The following is a 26,433-nucleotide window of genomic DNA, read 5'->3' as shown; positions in this document are numbered from 1 at the left end:
CGACTTCATAACTATGGCAAGCAGCAGGAATTGGTTTTCTGTCGGAGAATTACACCCTAAGGATTCATAAGGAGCCTAGAAAACAAAATGCTTCAGCTGTATTCTAGTTTCTTCATGGCAACTAGTTTATTAAGATGAGACCTGCAAGAAGAGGGAATGTCTGCTGATCCAGAACCTTGGAAACTCTAGGAGTTCTTGTTTTCTTGGCAGGCACTTATACCAACGTATGTTTAATTAATGAACTACATGTTTATCCCAAAACGATTCAAAGTAGAAAAAAATCCTTTTTGGATGACCGGTTTTCATTTTAATTTTTTTAGCCTATTGGTGATTACAGTTATCCAGTAAGTAAAATATATGGCAGTGTAAATGAGTTATAACTCTAATAAAATGATAACAATATTTTTTAAGGATACATTTATGCTAAATATAATAACTCCAGATTTTGCGTATCAGACATGAGCTATGGCTGTTCTTTTCATTAAGAAGTCAAGATAAAGCTGAAAAAAACAAGGTACTTGCTTGTTTTATCACCTTCACTGCTTCATCTTTGCTTAGCAACAGCTTAAGTTCATGTCTAATACTCCAGAAACAGCAGAGGTGATGAAACAAACTAGCACCTTAAGGTAATACCAACGAATCAAAGGTGGGATAGCAAAAACTGTTTGAAATGGACATCCCTTCTTATCTTAAGTTTGCTGCCTCCGAGCTCCTCATCATCATGCTGGTATATCAGTAATTGTGTCATGATTCGGACAGCTTTTATATGTGGATTGGTTGGACTATCCTGTATAGATGCCAGCTATAAAAAAGGACTCTGCACACCTATGTGCAAGGATCTGCATGGACGTATGCCATCTATTTCACATTGGATCATCATCGATGTGGAGTAGATAAGAACGAGTACACTTGGGTAGTTGCTGATCTGAAACATTTGTTTCTATATAGTGTAATTAATATTAGTGGATCCGATGATTTAGTATTTCTGTTGATTTAAATTCTGTGTATGCTCTGGGATGGATACTTTTTTCTTTTAACAGTTTCAACACAGACCTACGTCTTTAATTTGGATTGTTTACAAAATAATCCTGTCCCTGATCACATTTCTAAGACCCATATGTTGTACACAAAACCCATAAAATCTCCCGTCTTTACACGCTACTACACAGCCATGCTCATGCTGCCAATGAGCTCAGTGCAATGTCAGCCAAGGTATGGAATGTGCTTTGGTCCATTTCTCACCAGCCTTTTACAAGCAGAATGGTGTGGGAGTGGTGAAATGCTCCACATTACAAGCATATTACGGCTTTTTATAATATTTATTAGGAGAGAGAATGCAGAAGAATTGCTGTATTGGAAAAATTCACAAGAAAAGTCTGGATTGGTTGCATGCACCAGAAGTTTTATGCGAACATGAAGCTGTAAATGGCTGCCCAGCTCAAACTTTGTCATCCAGATAGCCCACTAAGCGCCAGTTGTCAAAGCATTTTTTCCAGTTTTCCTTTGTGCCTGGGTTTTGCAGAGGCCAGCAATGCTTTCTATAACTGCGTCTTACTGGATGGGTTGGCAGTAAATGCATTGAAGGAGATGTTTAAATAAGGATGCTAACTTTAGCAACATAACATGGCAGCCTGGGCTATATTGAAACAACAATGGATAGAAGTGCCTGCCCCATATGAAGGAGCACTTTCTATAGTGTGCCCCAGGGTTAACACCAACTTAAAGGGGAAGTCATGCCCATTTTTCTCAGGAATCAATTCAGGGGTCCTAATTAACTCGAGTCGTAGCCAGAAAATACAGAACAGTCATTCTATACACAGTATGTATATATTAATTCACACTGAAATTCACATTGAATTAATTCAAATGAACAGCCGTTTAGTTGGTTCTTGTATTGTGTGTGTGAAGTTTAGTGAGGTCTAGTGGAGGTTAGACGAAAGATTTGATGGTCTGAAATGTACGGGCAAATATGTATCCATTTTAGGTGGTCAGACGCTCTGTGCACCTCATTGAATCAGTGTATGGAAAGGCTTCAATGTAGCATTTTCTTTGAATGTAGAATGTATGATCCTTCTATGAGGTTTGCTCAGGCTGTTGAGTTGCTGCTGTGTTTTTTGTTATGCCGTTGAGGCCAATTGAGGTTTAGTCGGGTCATTGAATTGAGCCCAATCTCTGTGAAATCTACACAATAAATATACAATAGTACCTAGTGGATTAAGATTTTCATTTGTAATGTACATTAATAAAGTTATAATCAAAATGTGTATAAAATAAGAAGCAAAAAAGATAAAATCATTACTAATAAGCAGATAAGGTCTCAAATAATATTAATGTATAGCCGCACATGTTTTCAACCTTGTAATAAGTTTTAAAACATATCAGGTAGTTTGATATCTCTAAATATTTGCAAGGAAACACACATCACGTTGAGTTGCACATTATGATCTATAATCTATCATTAGAGGGAAAAATGAAAGCGTATGTGCTGGGAATATTCAATGTTGCGGTAGTTGTCACGGTAACTGGGTTAGGTGAGAATAATGGACTAGTTTAAAATGTGTGCAATTTATCAGTTTGTCAAAGTTGATGCTGAATTAATTTAAACACATCATATACTGTACATCAGAGTACCTACATTTTCTGAGAATCCATTATTTTATTTGTGAAGTCAAGCAAACTCTAACCATATATATATATATTTTATTGCAATATTAAACTAAAAAGTTGGGCGGATTACTAAAATAATTAACTAAAATTGTAATAGGTATAAATATAATATACGATAAGTAGTTTTGGTCATCGAAATTACATATTGTCACTGAGAGTCCTGTTGTTCAATCAACACCTGACTGAAAAATTAATTTTGGCCCTGACTCTGAAATTTGGATTGCCAGTCTCCAGATACAAGAAGCCAAATACAATAAGTGGCTCTTTAAGTGTATCTACAATCAGCAGATTGAAGTTCTGATGTTCTGTTTTGTGCTAAACAGAGAAAATATATATAGTCAGGAGAAATTCAGGATGGCATACGTGTTCTCTTATCACTTGACAGAGAGTGGGAGCTGTATTGAAGACAGGGCTCCGCACAAGGGAGGGAGAGGGAAAGGAGAGCTGGCCCACTACAACGATGATGGGAGAGCTTGAACATGGGTGTGTATCTATGTGTAAGCATGTGGGGTGAGTGTGTGTATGTTAAGTGTATGGCGTTGGACAGTGAATGTGTATGGACAGTGAATGGTGTTTGTGTGTGTGTTAGTACATGGTGTTAGCAGGGGGTGTATAAGTCTAAGGTGTTAGAGTTAGTGGGTGTTAGTATGTGCATGTGTTTTATTTTAAGAGTGGGGCAAAAAATACAGCACCTAGGCGCCATTAACCCGAGGCTGACCTTTGTTGTATATTAAATCTTGGCAGTGAATTGTTCATATATGTGGAATAATGATTAGTGCACATAGAGAAAGGATTTCCAGACAGGAACTACAATGCTGTGAAAAATGATTTGCCCCTTCTCAATATTATAATTTATTATTATTGCATTTTTGTCACACTTAGATGTTCCCGATCATCAAACTAATTTTAATACGATAATTTTATGTATAGAAGGAAAAAAGCTATACAACCTTACCTGTGAAAAAGTAATGGCCCCTTAGTTTCTAAATTAACCAATTAATCAAATTTAATTGATAGTTGGGTTAAATTTTACTAGACATACCAAGTCATGATTAGCGCAAGTCCTGTTAAATCTAAACATCAATGAAATAGAACCTGTCTCGCAAAGTGAAGTAGGCGAAAAGATCTCAAAAAGCAGCATTCATGGGAGAGTTGCAAGGTGAAAACCACCGCTGACCAAGATCGACACAAAGGCACATATGCCAAAAACCACCTTGATGACCCCCAATATTTTTGGGATGATAATCTGTGGACTGACAAGTCAAAAGTGGACCTTTTTGGAAGACATGGGTCCTATTACATCTGGTGTAAAGCTAACACAGCATTCCACAATAATGACATAATACCAAAAGTCAAACATGGTGGTGGTAGTGTGATGGTCTGGGGCAGGACGACTTGCCATAATTGATGGAACCATGATGGAAAATGATCTGAAGCATAAAATTAAGTTGAATGATCTGAAGCGTTTAATTGTGACAAATACCGTATTGTCCCAGTTATAGGCTGTGCGTTTTTCCCCTAATTTAAATCTTTAAATTGGAGTTATTTCAATGTTCAATGTTTTGAATGAAAATTCAAAAGATATTTTCAACGTCCCCCTACCTTATCCGCAGACCACTTCCGTGCCCCTGTCTCCTTCGTGTATCTTCTTGTTCTGTCTCCTTTCTTCCTCTGTCTTCCACTTGTCCCTGTGTGCTCAGTCTTGACTCCCAGTGCTCTTCTGCGATAAGGGGGAGCTTCTGGGCACCCTGCTCCCCCAATTGGAGGAACGGGGTAGAGGCTGTCCCTATGACTCTGGTCTTTTGCAGAAGTACCCTTTTGCAGTATGTTGTTATAACCAAAGAGGCAGGTTTCTGCATTGCTTTGGAGATGATTCAAACATTATTGGACTATCTGCGGCCAAATGAGACAACCCCCCCATCCAACCACAGTTTGCAAATATTAGTGCCAACGGAGGGCCACTGTTCTCTAGACCATGCATTTGATTGAGGAAGAATGAAAAGATGTTTGAGTTTATTTTACCACAATACCACATCAGGAATCCAAATTTAGATAACAATAATAAAAAGATTACAGTAGCTTACTTTTAATTACATATGCCGGAAAAACCTGCTCACTCTTCTTTTTCCGTTGCTTTTATTCTGTGTAGCTATAATGTGATTATTTAATAGCAAAATCCCTGAAGCAAGAAAGGAGGACGCGGTTATTGGTTTCATTAGCAGATCATATTTATGAATAAAATGATTTCCCTATGTTGTAGGTTTTATAGAATCAAAAGAAAACAACAATTGGAATCCTCAAAATAATAGTAAATAAATCTTAACTTTTAATATCCAGTTCATTGAAAATCAAGCGGTTAAGACCACTGTTCTCGTAAATAACTGATTTAGGTCTATACCACCTGTAACTAGTAAAAATAATATAGGAGAGATTGGGATTTCTACACTCTCTAACTGTTCACAAATCAGCCATTGGTATCAGAAAGCATCTATATTGGACTGCAAAATATTCTAAAACCCGCAAATGCTAAATAGACATGCCTTCCCAAAGGGAGAAAGGAGGAGAGAAAATGCCTGCCGCACCTGTACCACTCGTGTGAGTTCTGCCCATGAGTAAACGAAAAAAGACTATTTTTGGTTCACATTTGTGGTTTATATCCATAAAGAAATCAATTCCATCAATCTATACAGGCGTGTGCTAGCCCAATTCCCCAGACAGCCTGTAATGCACATGTGTGCGTGTGGCCGAACCATGCTCCCCTGCCCAGAAAATAAAGGAAACTTACCAGAGTCCTGGGGAAGTAGCACTTTACCTGGAGACTCTGGGTCAAACCTGGAGAGTTTCTAGTTACGGCTACCACTCACTGTTATGGATTTTCAGGCAGCCAATGTAATAATATATGCCTGCTTGATAAACACAACTGCAGGATAGACAGATGTGACATACATTCAACAGACAGCTGCAAACCTATGATCTATGAGCTGTTGGCCTTAAAGCACCAGTGCCTATTTTACATCCCAATCTTTTCCCATTGTCATGTATACATCCCTGGTTTTACTTCACCCTTGTTTCTTTTTTCTTCTTAATTTGGTTTTGCAGCACAACTTTACACCCAATAAACAAGCAAACTATTTTTATCCATGATTGGTTCACTTTGAAATGCTTCATGTGTACACATTTACATTTTAATTTCCTTTTAATTTCCCCAGGCCTATTATGGATTTATCAAGACATACACAAGCTTTACGTTAACAATGCAACCGACTATGCATAATTAAACCCGCTCCAGCTGTTTCTGTTCTGACTCCCAATACTGATAGTCTTCACATTACCTGTCAAGTGAAATATATAGTTCTCTTTCATAACTAAAACTAATGTGTCAACTAAAGAGCAATAACAAAATGGATTTGACACATGCTTTGATAAAACTCTGCCTGGAAACTCCAGATGGCACATCAGCCAAAACATACTCTTACTTTTTCCTCCGCTTAAAATGAATACGCTATTAATTGAGAGCAAATTATGCCAGTGATTTAATTTTCACACGTGCCTGGAACTGCACATTTTGGTTCGACATGAGCAACCTGCATCTTTGCACAGCAGTATTCCTTAGTTCAGGGCATCAGGACAGGACAATCACGGTTGCAGACGATCGCCACCTTTAAAATCCGCTAGCTGTGGGTAACACCTGCAGTCCACGTCACGGAGATTGTAGAGATTATGCGATCGGACAATCTCTCACACTCTCTCATGTCAAGCTGTCTGATCCAGCATGCAGGAAGTGACATCACATCCATTTCCTGCATGCAGGATCAGTCTGTATAGAGGGAGAGAGACAGAGACTCTGTTGGAAGCTAAAATCACACAAGCAAGCTGTTTGGGGGCTAAGACGGCACAGACAAGCTGATTGGGGACAAAGATGGCTCAGATAAGCTGGGGACAAAGATGGCTCAAACAAGCTGTTCGGGAGCTAAAATGGCACAGAGAAGCTGTTTGGGGACAAAGTTGTCACTGACAAACTATATGGGGACAAAACTAGTACTGTGCAACATGTTGCTTGGTAAAGTCTGGGAATGGCTCTGGGGGAATTTTTGCACCACGGCCCTGTGGTTTCTTGCTATGCCCCTGCCTTAGTATCTTATTCTCTAAAATGGTAACATACCCTACATAATATTACAAGAAAACATTATGGCCAAAAGGCTGCTGAATTACGAAACATTTTACGGTTATGTATGAAGGACATCTCTAGTACAAAGTTGTGCTGTCCTCATAGCAAGAAATTAAGTCTTTATTGTGGTCACCTTCTCCAGCAGCAAAAGAAGGAGTCAAAACCTGAAAGTATGTCCATCTCGGTTCCTACTTTCCTCACTGGTTTCAGGCACAAATTGTTAAGAATTTTTGTGCGTGGCATGGTGAAGATGCGTATCTGCCAGCATGTGTCGGTGACATGTTAACCCTAATACCTCTCCCAAGTATGAACCCGGAAAGTGATCTTTAGGTGTGCTGTTTCTGGTCTATTTTCCATAGTGTTTGGCATTAGCTTGCCTTTTGACCTTGCTTAACCCTTTCAAGACAGGACGTTTTGAAATTGTGTACCCTTCTTGAGAATGGCTGTAACCTTTGTTCCTGCTGTTTTATATTATATATTGTTTTTTCAGGACAAGGGCTTTCTTCAGATACCATTATTTTGATCATATCATATAATGTATTACGAAAAAAAAAAAATCTACAAAAGCTAATAAAAAAGAGCTGCTATATAGATTGTAATATTTGTCCTATGTTCTATGTTTTTTTTTCAAGTTATAGGACAATAAATACAAGTAGCGTATTGCTATTGCTATATTTTTTCCCCAAAATTAGCAATAGTGATGTTAATATGTCATGAATCCCTAAATCATTCCTTACTTGTACACATTTTTCAAAAGTAGACAACTCAAGGCATTTCAAATTCTAGTATCATGCACTAATTATTCCACCAGCCTTTGTCAAAGTTTGTAGTAGTATTTTTGTGGGGGGGTTTTATACAGATAGCACTTCAGGTATGAATTTACAGCTCCTGGTGTATGTCCCTGTCAAACAACCCCAATATGTGCTCAGCAACATCCCCTGATTACAGTGATACCCCCATGCATGGGTTTGATGGGGTTGGGGGCTGTTAGTTACTGCAAATACTCCAGGTTGTTCTCTGCAAGGCCCCCTGGGTATACCTATGCCCTCCATGAGTAGGCTTAACAAGATTTTTGGGGAGATACAGCCCCAATTTTAGGACTTGTTTATGAAAATGGAACTGTAAAATGTAAAACTCTGGGTCAGTAAAAGTAAAAAAACATTAGCAATTCTGCTTCCCCCCCTTCACTGCCTGAGGACTAGGTGCATCCTGGTACAAGAACCCTGAAATGACCTGGAGCTGAAACTGTAAAAAAAGACCCGGGGTTCATTTTTTGTGCAACAAAAAAAGCATTGTAGGTTGCAATTTGCATCAGATAAATTGCAATCTTCTTGGGCCAGTCCTTTGTCCTCCTCGTAATGAGGTAAAACTGTAGCAGCTGATCTGACATACTGGGGCTGCTCCCTAGGGGGGCACAGGCTGTTGTCACTAAAATGCATGAAATTAAGGATCATTTCATACCTTTGCCTAGTCATACACTGGGCATAAATTAGAGGAATTGGTGCTCCAGTAGGAGCGAATGGAGTGTTTTTTACTAATGCCCATTAGCTTTGTGGCAGATCAATGGGGGTCCATTGCTGTTTTGCCAACAAAAGAATTAGACTATTCATCACGGAACTGCTAGGTGTAAAGAGTTAGATTGGGAGACAATGTCCCCCAAGACATCATCTCCCAGAAAAAGCTGCACAAATGCTATAGGAGGGATAGCTGGTGTATGATGATTATGCATCATACCAGGAGACCCAACAGCCACAGATATGATACTACATCGTCAAAATCAGATGCAGAGTCAGTAGAAAGCATAGGTCTCCTCAGTGCTATACCTCCACTGCATCATACTAAAATAACAGTTTGATTTCAATAAAGTTTAGAGAAAAATTAACCCCTAGCAGAAAAAAGCACAGTAAGCAGCAAAGTGCTGCTGCAGTCTGCCTAAGTTGTGATCTACAGGAAAGAAGGGGTTACTGGCTCTTAGAAGAACCTTTCTGGTACTGTAATATATTAAAGTAAAAAAATTAACCACTAAAAAATGCATAGATAGGAGGAAAAGTGTTGCTGTGCAAGATCACTGCCTACACAGTGATCAATGGCAAGGAAGAGGTTAAAACCAAAACAATGTGTCTTAAAGGAGCCTTTGGGTTAATATATTTTGTTAAATATAAACTGAATAGCTGACTCTCACAATAACGATCTGTCTCTCTCCCTTGCTAAACACAAGTGAGGAGAAGGAGGCAGATCCATGCTCATCAAGGGCACTGTTTATGAACATGGAGACTTTTCCAAAAGCAACCATGACTGTCATAGGTAGATGGCCTTCTGTCCACAGTCCTCCCTAGCTGTCTCAGAGCAAGGGTGAAACCATTGGAGTAATCCATTGACATACACACCTATGGCCTCCACTGTTTAAATGGAGTGTAAGTCTGTCCTCCATCTTCCAGGGAGTAAGCGTTGGGTTTATGGGTTTATGGTCTATGGGTTTAACTTAGCCAGTGATTTTCTTGAGTGCTGCGAACTTGTACTGGATTCTCTCCAGATATTGATATAAGATATTGTCTGTATTTTATGAAACTGGCTCTTTTTAAAAATGGCTTTACAGTTAATTGATAGAAGGATTTGTAGGTTAGGGCTCAATAGGGCATCTGACACTTTGCGTCACTTGGCAGTCATCTAGCCCTAAGTGTTGTTGGGAATGGCATATCAGTTGCCATATTGCCTCCTAGTGCTGCCTTGATATGGTATGTATGTACACTGCAAACAAAACACAAACTGTGAAAATTCTCTGGAGCATTTCATATGCCAGGGGCATTGGTGTAGAGGGAAAAAAAACATCTGAAGACAGATGGCTAGTTATTATCCAGTGAGAAAAAAAAATCATCCGGCTCAATACTAGAGCAAGCCCACAGAAATTCTTTACACACATAAGTTAAATTCAATGATCTAAATCATCAAATGCCAAGTTCCCAAAATATTTTTAACAAAGTATGTCCAGTTCTTCCCAGCAACAAAAAGATACAGACATCGCTTTTTCTCTCAAATGTAAAACTGCAAGAAATACAAGAAATACCGTGTTCCAAAGAAAAAAAACTTCATCCCAGTAAATTCCATTATGTCGTATTTAGCTCTAAGCTTTTTGTGAAAGTAAAGTCACGGTTCACGATTTCTAATCTTGCCTATATTAAGATTCACCGTAGATCCATCAGGTTTGCATATAAATCTGAGTTAACCCTCAATGCTCTTCTGTGATTATCTGTGGCTGACACTCTAAAGGATACTAATTCCCTTCCATCCGTGTGGATAATTCTTTTCTTAATACACTTATGTATTTCTTTTGTTAGAATGATTCACTAAGAAGCTCTTGAAACACCATTGGCTTATGGTATGAGGAATAGGTTAATACTTTGACTTGAGTGTGACTTAGTAGATATAAAACTGTTCAACAGTCATGAATAGTTTTAACTATAATCAGAAGATTGTAAACTCTCTTCACCTAATGTTTGTCTTAGTCTGTCAGTTCTAGTGTGGTCATACCCCTTGAATATATGTATTGTATTAAGCGCTGCGTAAATTGTTGGAGCTATATAAATAAAAGATAATAATAATAATATGGCAAGTTGTGTCTTACCCAGATCAAATAGTGTATAATATTCCTCTAGCTATACGATCTATTCTATACTATTCAATCTCCAGGCAGAGGAGAGACATTTGATGACACACCAAGGTTATGTCCACCATCTGTTTATTCTCCATCAAATACCTACCCTCTTCATGCGTTTTGAAGTCTAACCGGGGCAACCCAAAATCCCAATGGCAGCCACAACTGTAGAAGAAGGGGAGCTGGGCTCAACCAATCATAGAAATTTCCCATGAATGTACCCAATGTACAGCACTACGGAATAGCATGGCATTATATACAGCAATAAATAATAATAATAATAATAATAATGAATGTCTAACTATTTATGTATATATCCCCCCATCAATTATTCTTACTATTTCTAAATCTATAATGTGTATATATCATATAAATATAATTCTCAAAAGCTTATTCTAACATGTTTGGCTTATAATTATTTAAGATATTGGTCCTATTATGACCACCTCTTATTAAAGCACTGCACTCTTAAGACCATCCTCTGAATATACATCATTAAAAAGGTTATAGTTAAGTATCTGTATTGGGACCAATACTTTTTATTATTTTGATTACAAAAGGTTTTAATGGTATATCCTTTTACATATAATATAAAGGTCTCCATCAACGTATATATTGCTGGTGGAGCAAGCCAAACGGCAAGTGATTTAACTAAATCAGAAGAATGGTCATATAGTATATATCATATAATATTAATAATAATAATCAGAAAAAAATCACCTTAAATCAAACAAAAGATAACATTTTATATTGTGAAATAATAGTATACATTTAGTTACGGTATATTGACTAAATAACAATAATTGTCCTATTTTTTAAACCGCTGTTTGAACCCAAAGGCATAATGTATCAATGTTTTATTGTTCTTTGCAGCTGTAGCTAAAAGGAAAGCCATTCATACACTGACAGCAGATGTGTCTGTAATGATTTTGATAATTGCTAGCACTTTAGCAAATTTGATTTGTTGCTCTTGTCAGAGAAATAATCAGCCTATCTATGTAATAATTAAGTGGGCGGCCTGTTGACAAAAGTTGTTTGGAAGTCTGAGTGCCAGGGATATCTACTAGCCATGTGGCAAATTACTGTGCCTTTCATTAAAACAAATGGATATGGCAGAATGTAACATTCACATTGCACATAGAACTTTGGAAAATTTTCATTATATATATATAGATATATACACATACCCTATATATGGACAAAAGTATTGGGACACCTGACCATTGTATCAACATGGGCTTTGATGATGTTGAATTCTAAATACATAGACATTAATATGAAGTTGACCCCCCCCCCCCTTGCAGCTTTAACAGCTTCCACTCTTCTGGGAACCATCCAAACATGTCTTTATGGGCATTGCTTTGTACTCTGGGGCACAGTGATGTTGGAATAGAAAAGAGCCTTCCCTGAACGGTTCCACAAAGCATACCATTGTCCTAACCCAACCCGGATTTCAATAATTAAGAGATGTGTCCTAATACATTTGCCTATATAGTGTTCAACAAAGCAATGTCCATAAATATATGGTTTGATGAGTTTGGTGTGGAAGAACTTGACTGGTCTGCACAGAGCCCTGACCTCAACCACCTTTCTCTCTTATTATATATATATATATATATATATATATATATATATATATATATATATATTTTTTATATATATATCTATATACAAACCAAAGGGAGCGGCTGCAAACTCAAAAATACTGTTAGTATACACAAGCCCGGGTGCTCCAAAAATAGCCAGATATATGTAACCAAAGAAAAATGGGCACTCATGGGTCTTTGTAGTAATGTGCGTTTAACACCAATTTATTTGAATCAGCACGCCACCCGTGAGTGCCCATTTTTCTTTGGTTACATATATATCTATATCTATATATATATATATATATATATATATTGACAGGATAAATAAAAGCATATTCCATATAGCTGCATTCGAGAAGCTGCCAAGTGTCCATCCTTAGAAGGACTGATAGTTACTCTGTAGGACCTAAGTCCCACCATTCTCCCTTTCTTTCCTCAGTGTCCTTTTCTAGGAGCTGTATAAGGTGCTTATAAATTAAACTGTGCAAATAAAAAAACATAATTTTACAGCGATAGGCCACAATTGCATGTAAGATGTCTTGATAAATTCCTTCCCCTTAACAGTGCTTCTAACCACAACCCTTATACAAAAGGCCCCCCTATTTCATACCCCAACATTTCAAGTGACCAGATTGGGACACCTGTGTTGGGGGAGGGTGACCAGAGGAGAGGCGGGGGTGGATGTGTGAATGGGAAGAAGTTATGACTTCTAAATCTCAATCGCTCTGCAAATTTTACACATATATTTTTCTAGAGTTATGCTGCCATGCTGTGGTCTACAACGTTATCTTGTAGATAATACAAGTAAGGGCATGTTCTGTGAAACAAACAAGATGATTTGAACAGTACACATAGCTGATTCAGCAGCTTTAACTGTGATATAATATAGACAGACAAGCAGACCGAAATCTCACTGTCTAGGTCAGCCCTGACTGCTCACATTTCCTTTTCATCTTATGGCTCTCGGGGTTTTGTCTGCTTCAGAATACTTTGATAAATAATCTGTACCTATCTAGAAAAGATATCTTCATCATAACTCATGAATTTCACATCAATGTTCATGCACTGCATCATTTCCATCTTTTTGTGGTGTATTATGATTTTAATTCGCGAAAGAATGAAAGAAAGAAAGAAACCGAAAAAAATGTTTCTTAGAAATGCAAAACATGTGCCCACTGTCTAATTGCCTCTGTCAGAAGTGACAGTGTTAATTTTTCATAAAAAATAAAAATTATAATTTTGAAAGTTTAGATTTTTCTGCTTAATTAATATTTCCTTGATCAATGCACAATAACTACATATCTACAGTTCAGTTTAACTGAACTTAGTAGAAGCTCAAAAGAAAGGGTTATAGTGAGCATTATTTAAATAACCATCTGTGACATTCCATGTGACATTTTCCTCTTTATATATATTTCCTGAGGATGGTGGCCTGTAATTCTATATTAATAACATTTACCATTATTCCTATGGCGATCTATACACAGCTGGGACTAAAAGTGACCCACCTTTATTACTGAATGTCACTTCCGTAAGATGAATGTCACAAGACTCACCGGGTGCCCTTTACCAGAATAATCATTCATTTTCAGAAATTCTGTTTCAGGCAGAACTCGGACAATGAAACATACAGCATAGTGAGATCTGGCAAACCCATGATTATGGTGGTATTTATAATGTTTCATAGTCTTAAAAGTAACAACAAAAAAAATCAGCATGCATCCTAATATAAATTAAATATATGTTATAAAATACACAGATGGTGGGTTATTAAATGTATGTATCAAGTGAAAATCTTCAGAAGTCTGCATCTTAAATATGATTTATTTAGAGCTTATTTTCTTCAAGGGTTCCTGCAACTGAGCTAGAAATTGAATTGGTTGTGGTAAGGGTTAACTTGAGTGACCAGACTCACATGTCATTGAGTGCTAACGCTCATGAAACGACACACATTGTCACTGAAATGCAAATTGTGTGCAAGTGCCAGTGACTTTAAGTTTTGTTGAAACTGGGGCATGTGAGGGCTGAATAAAAGCTTGCATGTCCTGGCCTAAAACTCGCAAAATGTAGTGCAGACATCAACCCCCTCCCAATAACAAATACATTAAAAAGTAGATAAATCAGGACCTCCCATTAACTGGAGAGCAAAGTGCCCAAATATATACGCTTAACTTAGGGTTAAATACATAAACTTACCCTTTTGGAGGCACAAACCCCAAGCAATGCCTCAAGCCATCATGTTCCTAGTGGCATGAGGGTTAAAATAAATTAAAGGCCTTTTGGATCAGCTATGCCCCTGCTTCCCCCCACCCAATGGCCAGTGTGGTGAGGTTAAAATGCCTTAAAAACCCTTTGAAAAAGCTTGGACCTCAACCTGTGCTTCTCCCTTCCTTAACTCTCTGCCCTATAGGATGGTTGTGGTCCACTATTACATTTTTTTACTGTATTTTTTTTCTGTCGGCCTAAAATAAGGTGGCCTGGATCTTTTTGTTTCAGAAAATTAGCCTTGTCTTTTTTTTTTTTTAGCTTCTCGTGTACACTTCTGCTGTCAGTTTGGTCATGGCAGTGGTGGCTGTGCATTTGCTGGTTGGTTTCTCTCCAAATACTTATGAAAGCTGGATCATTAGCTTCAGCACCTGTTCCTATAGGCAGTATGTCCACAGCTACTCATATTGAGACATATTCTTATATTAACAGTGGCATATTATTGTGTCTTGGGTACAATGCCATTGCTATGGGGGAAACTCCACTGGCTAATTCTATAAGTAGAATTTAATCATTAATTCTTTACTGCCGACTAGCTCTTGGCAAAGAAATATATAAGTGGTACTTTTCATTCTGGGGAAAAACCTTGTTCTTCTGCAGCTCACACCTTGCATTCTTATCACAATAGCAGTATGAGATGGCTAGTCAGATAAGGCAACAACACAGCTACTCCTGTCCTGCCTGCTTCTGCGGTCTATACCACCCACCCTGCCTTTTACTGCCCCTCCATCACTGGTGTCCTGAGTTGGAAATGTTGGGGGCTAATAATATGTTGCATATTTAGTAATATAAGTGGGTGATAGCAGCCTGATTCTACCTAAATTTGCACTTGTCCAAGATTTTGTGAACATTATCATAGGAGAACCCATAAATGTAGATACGTATCTGCTAATCCACCCGAGGCAGTAGGACCCATTCATTGGTTCAGTTTTTGATCTGTCTGAAGATGAAGCCAAAGTAAACCCACCAATGAATGATAAAAGAAACAGCCTCCGGGTAAATGACTTCTGTCCTAAGGGGGGGGGGACTTCATAGTATCTTCGCAACACAATTTGCTAGAATGGTGGCTATATCGCAGGCTTAAGAACTTTAAGATGCTTGAATCAAACTGTAGCTGTTATTGACTGTCTTTGAGCTCAAAACACATGCTCCATAATTGTGTATTTGTATTAATAGTCTGCTTCAAGTATAGGATTTGCAAACACCTGCTTTGGATAATGGATTCCAAATTGAACCTTTCATGCATAATGAATTAACATGATGGGCTTTGAAGACAATCAGTGTGTGTCACTTTGCCAGCCATGATCCGAAGTGCTCTTATGTTTTCCAGTAGTTCAAACACACATACCCAGCCATTTCATTTTCTGGAATGTACAAGATTTTACGATGTGTTTGTTAATTTAGGATAAATTATGAAATCTTGGTATCATTATTGACAACTTTACTAAATTTCCCAAAAGTCCTATGCCATTTTAGCAATTTCAGTTAAAGGTTTGCCTTTGAACCACCCAGGACTGACTGGCTGGAGCTCCCGTCTTCAGCTCATTAAAGGACGTAGGAAGGAGATGATGTGATAGCAGCGAGGGTTGTATAAAGGGATGGGGCTATACCCAGACATTAGAGGAGGGCAGTGGGTGAGAAGAACCGAGGTAGACGTGAATGGAAACCTGGGAGTGGAGATGGACCACCACCTGGAGATGAAAGACACTGACCTGAGGTCCCAAGAAAACAGTTGCCAACCCTGGTTATAATTATCTGGAAAGGTGCTTGCTAGCAGTAAATGATCACCTCTTCACAGCAGGCAACCCTTAAACTTTACAATACTATTAGTAATGCAGAATATGAGTATAACACTTAAGAATAGCTCCTCACCTTTTCAAGTAGAGTTGGCAGATTGTGACCCAAAAATAAGCCACATTCATATGGCTACATTTCATTCTGACATTACTAACAACTCATAAGAAAGTGTATGTATTGGAACCAAAACATAATGGCAACCAGATAAACCAGAGCTGTTGTAGTTTACATAGTCCTCTGTGCATTGTTTCTCATATACACACAATAGGGAATGCTTGGTATTGGTTCAGTGCATCATTTCACAGCGTATAGAGACAGATACCATTGCATATCCCCATCTGCTTAACTAATCTACTCATCTAATATAAAAATGTATAACCTTTCTTTGTATTGGTTGGCATTTTGGGGCAGATATGGTCAATTTGAGAACGGTTCATGCTTTGTAGTTTAATACTGAGCATTGAGAGGCAAAGGGAAATTTGAACCCTCTATTTACAACCCGTTCAATGAAATAATTGGTTATTTTATTTGATCTTAAGGAAAAATATGTGTGTGGGGGGCACTACTGGAATTACATTTTGTTGCTATGGCAATGATCAGATTCTCTTTCATTTATAGAGTGGACATCAGACATGTCTGTCCATGATCTCATCCATCAAATGTTTGATTAAGTGTTCAAATAGAAGCCATTTCCTTTCATTTATTGCTGATCTTGGCGACAGAATGATAACAAAGGGCTGTAAGAGTCTTCTTTTTTCTGACTCCATTATAAGATTTTTATAATCTGTGTCTATATATATATATATATATATATATATATATATATATATATATATTATATAAATATATATATATATATATATATTATATAAATATATATATAGCCATCTGGCTATTTAATTTGAAAAAAAGGTTATTTTGACAAATAAATATGTTTATATAAAAAATGCTCCCTTTACAAATAGGATGCTAATTTTTATTCATATACTGTGAATATAAAACACATTAAATATTTTTTTTTAAATGCATTTTTAAGCAAGGAAGTCACAACCTATTAATGATTTAAAACATGTCTGGGGTCTAGCAGAACTGATCTCATGAATAATTCAAATGAGAAACATTTTTTTCCCTGCAAGGTTGATGAATGAAATGGTAAAGGCTTTTGGAAACGCTCAGTTCTCGGAGCGCCGTTCAGAAATCCTCCTGAAATTGGAGGGTTAAGACAAGTTCAGGGGACCCCGGGCACAGTCTACTCATTTTTGAGGGAGAATTACACAGAAATCTGTTGCCACCACATTTCGCTCAGTTAGGGGCTGACAGCTGCTGCAAAGAGTTAAGCTCGAATGTTTGATGCCAAGTGAATTAAAGTCTATTTTTGAACTGAGCGTTCGAGTCCAGGAGGAATGGTCTCTGAAGGGAGAGGGAAGCAATGAACAATACTGTAGACAGTTGGTGCAGCACACCACGCTTTTAGTACGCTGGTATCTGGCGGTGTTTGGAATTTTTCTGTAGAATGACTTGAAAAGAAGAACGCACGAAGATGAATGTAAGTAAAAAGAGATTGCTTTAACATTTTCCTTTTGAGATCACAGCAGCATGTAGCCTTAGGTACGGTTCAATCTCATCTTGTAGACATGTTGTGTTTAGTTCTTAAGACATAGGACATGCAAATTTACTTTAATGATTACATGCAGGTAGAGTGATTAATTTGCTTTCACGGTTAAACGCATCTAAAGGGAATTCTCACCCATTATTTCACATCTGACGTCTAGCATGGTGGACAGTGTGTCTGAATGGAAGGATTCATGCAATATTTTATAGTCGCAGATGAATCAGCCAAATGTTCACTTGAAGCCCCCCATAAACACTGAAGTTAAAGAAAATAATACTAGTTTTCTTGAATGTACTGTTTTTTATGCAACGTTACATCTCTACCAGGCAGATAAACGTGTGAGCTCTGGTATTGATGTCATATTAATATTTTGTATTTGTATGAGGACCATTCATAAGTCAGTAAAGGTCACAATGGACTCCAGCATTTAATTTTCCAGAACCAGTATATCATTTGTCCCATGTTCACACAGGCATTCAATTTGATTGTGACATGTACAATTTAAATATACTTTTATTAATTCCATTACAAAATTCGGAGAAATTTCAGTTTGGAATTTATTTTCTGTGGATATATATATATATTAATATATATTATATATGTACTGTATATATCTTATATTGCTGTAAGCTCAAATGGAGCTTACCCCTATAACTCTTAACCATGGTCTAGGAGTGATGGGTATCTAAACATGAGGAGGGCTGTCATCTTGAAACCCGTTAGCTACAAAAGGAAACTTTTCAGGATGGGAACAAAATGACAAAGAAAAACCTGACGCAATATTAAAAAATATGTACGATTAGATGACATACTGGTGAATCTTCAAACATTCAACACAGGGTTAACCAAAAAAAAGGAAAACAACCGATGGCATAAATTATCCGGATCATACTTAATTGGTAAGAGAGTATGGAGCCTGAGGGTTGAGATGTGAGCATGCCAGCTGCATACACTGTAGCATATGATTGATAATACATTGCTCTGACTCCTGCCCATTTGTCATGTCTATACCAGAACTCATGTGTTTGCAAGAAATAATGTGACACCGAGATGGGGTAGGGAAATGGCTAAATATAACCGGAGCTCCGTCTATAAATGCGCACACCTACAAGGTTAGAGAAACAGCTGTAAACTAAACGAATGACAGGAGACGTCAAACACCCTATTTTATTTCAGTCTGGGAAGCAACATACAGGATTTATTGGTGCTAAATAAAAAGCAGTGATGGATTCTGATATTTAAAAAACCCCAGACACATGTGCCCTTTTTTAGATAAAAATGTTATTTTCTTATTGTATGAAATGTTAATTATAAAGGTATTTTCTGTTGAGACCATTTGGAAAAACTGTTCTAGTCTGGAGGGTAAATAGAACTCTATGTGTTACTTAATTACATTTTTAAATGTGCCGCAAGGTATAGCCAAGAAAATACTGCAGCTGCATAGCAAGTTCTCTTGACCGTAGGAGACCAGATTGAATGGAGCTAGCAAAACAAAAAACCTGAAGTCAAGTCTTGTTGAATTTTAAGTGGCTTCTATCAAGAAGACCTCACTATGTGATCCATCTGCCCGATGGTCTGATTCCGACAGCGGTTTAATCAGAGCTCCGTGAGTCTGCTCAAGCAGGGAAATGTGTGATCATTGAATGGTGTAATTATGTGAAAAAGGAGTTAATCACAGCATTGCATGTTTTCTCTTGCCAAGAATTAGATAATTTCTACTCTGAGGATCTCCCTACAAATAAAATATATATGTTTTTAATATTTATTTATGGTTTGGAATTGGCCCAAGTGTTATTACTGCTATTGGTACTCCCTGGGTAGTTTGGTGGAACCAGAGGCTCCAATGACACCTTAAAACTAGATAAGGACACCCAATATATGACACACTGCAATACATGAAGAACTGAATTTCCCTTGGTGTATGTGTTACACTGGTTTAGCATTTCAACTTACCATTTTCTTGTGAGCTTCACATGCAGGTAGTGGAATGCTTGCCTCGGGCACTACCCTAGGCTTGACTCAGGGCAGCGTGCCAGCTGCCCCCACAAAGCACCAGGCACTGCATGCTATGCAGGCTGTGCTGGCTTGGCACAGTCCTTCATAGTGCTCATGGGCTGGTTAGGGAGATCAGAGATCTTACTTGTAGCTGGTCCATTGAGCAGCAGCACACTGGTGGGCAAATTCCCCCAGGTTTTGCAACAGAAGGATCACTGCCCCTTGGATGTGCTCCTCTTGATCTAGGCCAGAATAAAACACTGCATCCATGAATGGCTTAGCTGGCCCTAAATAGTGCCTTAAATCACTGAGATGACAATCAACCTCCTAACATGAACTATGCATTATGCAGGACCAGTTCTGCCATTAATGCAGGTATTAAACTAATATGGGCCATTTATAATGCGTTGTGAACAGGGCCGGCAGGTCCTAGGCGGCAATCAGGACCTCCCCAACTGGCTGTGCGTGCTTTTTACTGAGTGCAGAGATCATACAATCTGTTAATCTCTCACACTCACTGATCAAGCATGCAGGAAGTGACATCACATCCATTTTCTGCATGCTCGAACAGTCTGCATGGAGGGAGAGAGAAAAAAAGGCAAGCTGGAGGCTAAGATGGCACAAGCAAGCTGTTAGGGGAAACAAAGATGGCTCAGGTAATCTAGAGACAAAGATGGCACAGACAACCTATTTGGGGGCTATGATGACACAAATAAGATGTTTGTGGATAAAGTTAGCACTGACAAACTGGGAACAAAGTTTGCACTGATAAACTGTTTAGTGGCAAAGCTGGCATTATGGGACACTGTGGTTGCTTGGTGAAGTTTGATTATGAAGTTGAAGAGTTACAGCTCTTCGACGATCACCTAGTTTACTGAATCAAAACTTTGTATGAGGAGAACCTATTCCTCCTATAGTATGTCTGTCTGCAGGGCCTAGGGGTATATTGACGATATAAAAGACATACCTACCAAAGGTTTTCTATTAAGAAGAAACAATGTTGGCCTCTCCATAGATGAGAGAATAACAGCTAAGCCTGAAAAGGAGCTTGGCCAATATAGCTTTTCACACTGTTTGTTAGAGAAGCTAAAATTATCTTTACACTGCCTGGTACACAAGAATACAGGGTATGTTTATAACGTGATAATACTTCTGGCCCCTTGACGACAGACACAAAATGTGTTCATTAGAAGAGAATAAACCATTTTCTAGGCGAGGGAAGGAGCTCCAATGTATATTTCCTAGTGCTATGGGATCTGTTGGCACTCTATAAATAAAATCCAATAAAAATATGACTCATTTACAAAGTGATGATAATTAGAGATGTGGCATATGTATGTATTTAAATGCAGCAAGGAATACTGGTTTTGAAATGTAAATGCAGTAAATAAATACTTATTATGTAGTATCTTCTCTATGGCGGACATTGATATGTCCTCCAGCATTTCTTTACTATGTGATCTTACCAGCAGTATTAGGAGTATTGTTTTGTCTTTAGATATGTTTCTGAACCTTTCTAACTTGGGTAAATAACATCCATTAAATTAATGGAAAAAGTAGCGAAGGCAATGACATCTGGGGACAGACGAAGGATCTGAATGGGAGATGGAAAAAACATTGACATTGGAGAAATCAAAACAATATTGACAATGACAAAAACCATAGCTTAACAATGCAATAACAAAGGAAGAAATTAAGGAGGAACTGTCACTTCTAAGATAAAATGATAATGAATTGTGCACATAAACCATCTATCACCTGTGTTCTTGTGTTTTAAATGTTAAGTTTACCTCCCGAGTCCTGACTCTTACGTTATACCTGCATCCCCAAAGGCATATCCAGGAATCCTTATGCAAATTTCCTCCACTTGCTATTGTCCATCAGAAAATACTGTGTGAATGTCAGTAATCTGCCCAGTTTGGTCTGGACAGCATGTGGCAGTGGAGTAATAGCCAGAGACTCAGGGAAGCAGGACTTCATCCCAAACCTGGTATGGAAATGATTATTGCCATGATCAGACAATTGACTATGAGGCAGACAATATATTGGTCAGGGACACCTGGTCAGCCACTGTCAAGAATATTCCACCAAAATCAGCACAGTTAGTATTTAAAGACGTTGAACTCTATGTTCCATGTGTGGAAAACACTGTGAAGACCCACATCTTTTGGGTATCCCTGAAAGGGAACACCTGAAAGTTACAATGCAATCCTGTTGTTGGCAAAAAGGAAAGCATTAAGGCTCCAACACATTTGATTGTCTACATCCTAGCAGCTTAACTGTATAATGTAATTCTCAGGCATCTGTGGGCAGAACATCAATTTAAAACACAAAATATATATGCCCTTAAACCAAAATTACCAAAAAGAAATCACAGAGATAATACGACTTTGGATTTTTTTTACATTATTAATGGCTAACTCCAGTGGCTAGCCCTGTATAACGCATAGTTAAATCAGTGAGATGTGTTGAAGGTCTACCCCCTGGATTTAACTGTGCATAACGCAGGGTCAGCTCAACCTTTCATGCAGGGAAATCTGCAACAAATGGTCCTTTATAATGTATTATAAATTAAGGGATTTTAAACGTCTCCCCTGCTTCTTTGTTTGAATTTGTTATGCGCTACCTGAGCCCATATTTTGAAGAACGGTAAGGAGTAAACTGACCCGAGAATAGCTGTGACATGAAAACTGCCATCTTTGACCACCTCTACCCTTCCCATGGAGAAAACTACTTGGTGTTCTCTCTGATCTCATAGCTGTTTTGTGTGTTCTGGGATAATTGGGAATTTCCAGATCGCTCCCACCCTCAACACATTCATAAATTTAATTTGCGTGCCAAAGGTGAAGTCTCATGGAAAAAAATATATCTTTTCTCTCCTTGAAGATGAAATACAGGGATGTATACAATAATATAAGTTAGCATTGACAAAAGAAATGAAATGTTTCTAGATTGTATTGTAATGGCCTATTAACACATTGTTCAGAACTGTGGAATATGATGGTGCCATATAAAACAAATAATAATTTTCCCCAAAACTTTGGGAAACCTTTACCTGCCGACCTATTATTGTTGTCAGTTATATTTTGGATGACTTTCCCTGCTCAAACACCACACTGAGCTGATTTTTTACAGCAATACTAATGAAGTATATTTCTCCATAGGCATTCATTAATCAGAATTCCCGGCTGGGCAAGCAATTCTATTGTTTGCCACAGGGTGGGGAGGGCTGGTACGTTAAGGCCCTAGCTGCCCCTTGCCCCCACTGTAAATCACATATGCTATGACACACATAATTACACACACACTCTCTCTCTAACACAGATACACATTCACTTTTACAGCAACACACTTACTTGCACTCCAGTAACACACACTTACACACTCATTCTCACACATACATATTTATGCAAACACACAAAAACATATTCATGCTCACATACACAAACATATATATTCATACTAACGCACAGTTACATATACACATACATACTTACTCTCCTCACGCCCTTACCTCATCTACAGATTTCTTTGCAAGCAGCCTTGCAGTCTGGTGATAGGTGACCTTTATGCTTTCCATCTGACTTGTTGGATTACAGCTACAAACTAACTACAAAGGAACCATGTAAAGGTTTATTTATTCATAAAGGAGCAGAAACATTTCAACGTAAATGGTTCCTATGTGAAATAGCACACATAGCAGATAGAGATTGTCTTGGGATGCTTGTCTTACAGAAGAAGTACTAGCTGAATGGGCATACTAGTTGGGCAAAGTAGTTTGTATCTGCTGTCAGATTCCGTGTATGTATGCTACATGATTTCTCGGTAATAGTAGCTCTTTTGAGGCTTGCTTATGTTGACTCAGCATGCAGTCTCGTGTTCAGCAGCACAGAAGTCTATTCATGGTTAGTGTATTTAGGGTCCAGCTGTCCATGTTATTTTAGGAGTGGCAGATTGTGTAGCTTCGTACTGCCTCCAGAAACAACTAAGAGAATGTTGCGGTCTAAATTTCAATGGAGGGTGAACGCTGAGATATTGCTAGGCTTTAAATGTGATGCCAAGAGCAGGAACAACATACATTGTAACCAGATCCCAAATGTACAGAATTATTCATTTTAAAATGTACATCACTAACCAATAAACTGATGTTCTTAGCAAGTTCTACTGGAATGAATGTATCAGGGTAATATGTGTAAAAATTCAATGTGGTAATGATGTGAAGTGTTTCTTGCCAAATCAGATAATGTTTTTTGAGGAAATTAAAAGCTGATCAGTGTAGTTTCTTAAGACTAAGAGTTAGATGATTTTTGTTTATTGAGCCACAATATTCCCTGGTATGTTCAGTCAGTGATGAAAAAGATCTTTATTCTTAGCCGTTCAGATGAACTAAATTGAAGATAATTTGAAAATCCTATATGGGAGAAAATCAAGTATTAGGGGTTTCCTTGAAGACAATGTAATGTTTAATATTTGTCTTGTTTTACTTGGCAATCATGCTAATATACATATAAATAAGTCGGTATGTACACTTTTATCTTCCTTTGACATTAATAGGAATTCATAAGAAAAACGTATTAAGCATGCATGTGAACTCTCCAAACATTGCCCCGGGGCTCTGAAAATTAGATATGGTTACCTTTAGAGGGACCAGTTTTGGTCTCCCCACTCCTAGATCCTGCCCAATTTGTCCCAATGGCTTGTGTAGAGTCTTGGCTCTGGTGCCCTTTTGCACAAGCCATTGGGACAAAATGTGCATTTGGAAACCCATTCTTATAGCATGTAGGAAGAAAGTCCATAAGACTTGAACAGGGCTAGATCAGGGCAGGATCCAGGAGTGGGCAAGATCAAAAGCTGGCCCCTCTAAAGGTAACCATATCTAATTTTCAGAGCCCCGGGGCAATGTTTGGAGAGTTCACATGCATGCTTAATACGTTTTTCTTATGAATTCCTATTAATGTCAAAGGAAGGTAAAAGTGTACATACTGACTTATTTATATGTATATTAGCATGGTTGCCAAGTAAAACAAGACAAATATTAAGCATTAATTGCATTGGGCATTTTCTCTATATCTGATGGAAACTTGACCAAGATATTACAAAAAAAAAAAAAAAAAAAAAACATTGAACACACTAATTCAGTAAAGTCAGCTTGATAAAGTGAGTTGCTCAAGTCAACATGACTCCTATAAACACAAAAGCAACTCAACTGTTTGGAAAGTTTGTGGTTGTTATTCAGTTGTTGATGAAAGCAGGTTAAGCAGAGTTGCATTGAGTCGTATAAAGCAAGCTGAAGGAACCCTGTTGACGCGTGGCAGGAAATAATTCTCATAATGATGCATGTTTCGCCAAAGCAGAATTCATAATAGAGTGGAAGAAAAAAACACACATCGCTATCTTTTGTAGCAAAGCTGCGACAAACATAAAGTATAAGTCAGTCTACAGCATAACACTAATGCAGGAATTTGCGGATTTTTCTTGTATGCGGTTCTAATTAAATATTAAACTAGGAGATGAGCTTTGCACCTCTGTGATACGTACGCCACCAGCCCCAAGCTCCCAGGAATGACAGGGTAGACTGCGTACTGGTAATGCGACAGCTTCTGATTTAATAGCTAGAAGACTAGAGACGTAGGAAAGCTGACATTAAATTACTTCTGTGAGAGGTGGAGTTGTGTTTTAATGAAACATCTTCTTCTAGGGATATATCTAAATCCATTAAACTAAAAATGCAGGATTTATTTGAATATGAAAGTGGAGTGTTGATTGTATTTTCATGCTGACATTTTGATACTGTGCAAATTAGTTGCATTTAAAAAAAAATTCTTCCTTTTGTTTACATTTCAAGTGTGCGCCTATTTAAAGATCAAAAACTGGAAGAATATGAGGAGCTCTTACTCAGAGCTGTTGAAGGTGATTGCAGTGAAACCGTAAGGCAATTTGGTGTTTCATGATAAATGGAAAACACACTCTGCCGGAGGTTGTGTGGATGTCATGACCTTATAAGAAATGAAAATAGCAAAATGTGACATATTGGATTGGATTGGATTAGATTTAAAGATGCCTTAAAGATACAACACAGAACTGAAAGGTCACACGTAACACTTATTAATTGAACAGTGGCTTTGCCACCTATTACTCAAGACCACATCTAGAGCTATGCATATAAAAATTAATTTGGAGATGTTCTACAATAATGTGTTTCCAAGTTGGTTATATAAAACATGGCGGAGATTGAGTTGAGTTATCTCCAGGCAACGTGGCACTAACTTCAACTGAAACTTGGTTCAGAGAGCAAAGATAACTTTAGAAAGTTTTGTCTATATTCTTAGCGGTTGGGGAAAGCAGGGTCTTGGGTACTGTTTGCATTATTCTGTAGTACTATTTAATAAATGTTTGCCCTCCCCCAGGAAGTTGTATACATTTTAAGGACCATTGACAAGTTTAATAATTGTATACCTCCCAACAGTTCTGGTTCTTGCAGGACAGTCCAGAGTTTTGGTCAACGTTCCATTGCTGCTCCCACGTGGCCATCTGAGCGAAGTGCCTCAAGGTGGCTCTTCCTGTAGTGTGGAAGGATGACTCCGCCTACAATTGTTTCTTGTCACCCCTCCACCTGTTGCCACATCCCCCCTCTAACACAGGTGTCCTGGTTTGAACACCTGAAATGTTGAGTGTTAGGTGATTGGGG

General features: G+C 38.0%; 1 protein-coding gene across 2 annotated transcripts in view; it reads left to right on the top strand.

Annotated features, from left to right (window-relative positions):
* Window positions 1-26,433, top strand: part of LOC128483234 (schwannomin-interacting protein 1) — a 147,639-nt gene that overhangs the window by 77,508 nt on the left and 43,698 nt on the right. Inside the window, exon 1 of one of the 2 annotated variants that reach the window (XM_053459347.1) lies at window positions 17,357-17,684. The exons of the other annotated variant lie outside the window; for it this stretch is intronic. Within the exon in view, the coding sequence (XP_053315322.1) occupies window positions 17,679-17,684 (6 nt within the window). The 5' untranslated portion in view covers window positions 17,357-17,678. Of the gene's footprint in view, window positions 1-17,356; window positions 17,685-26,433 lie in introns of those variants that run through there. 2 annotated transcript variants of the gene reach the window in all.

This window comes from Spea bombifrons, chromosome 3 (genome assembly GCF_027358695.1).
Source record: "Spea bombifrons isolate aSpeBom1 chromosome 3, aSpeBom1.2.pri, whole genome shotgun sequence".
Taxonomy (NCBI): Eukaryota; Metazoa; Chordata; class Amphibia; order Anura; family Pelobatidae; genus Spea; species Spea bombifrons.
Note: the sequence above shows the minus strand (reverse complement) of the source record. Positions and strands in the feature narration are given on the sequence as shown.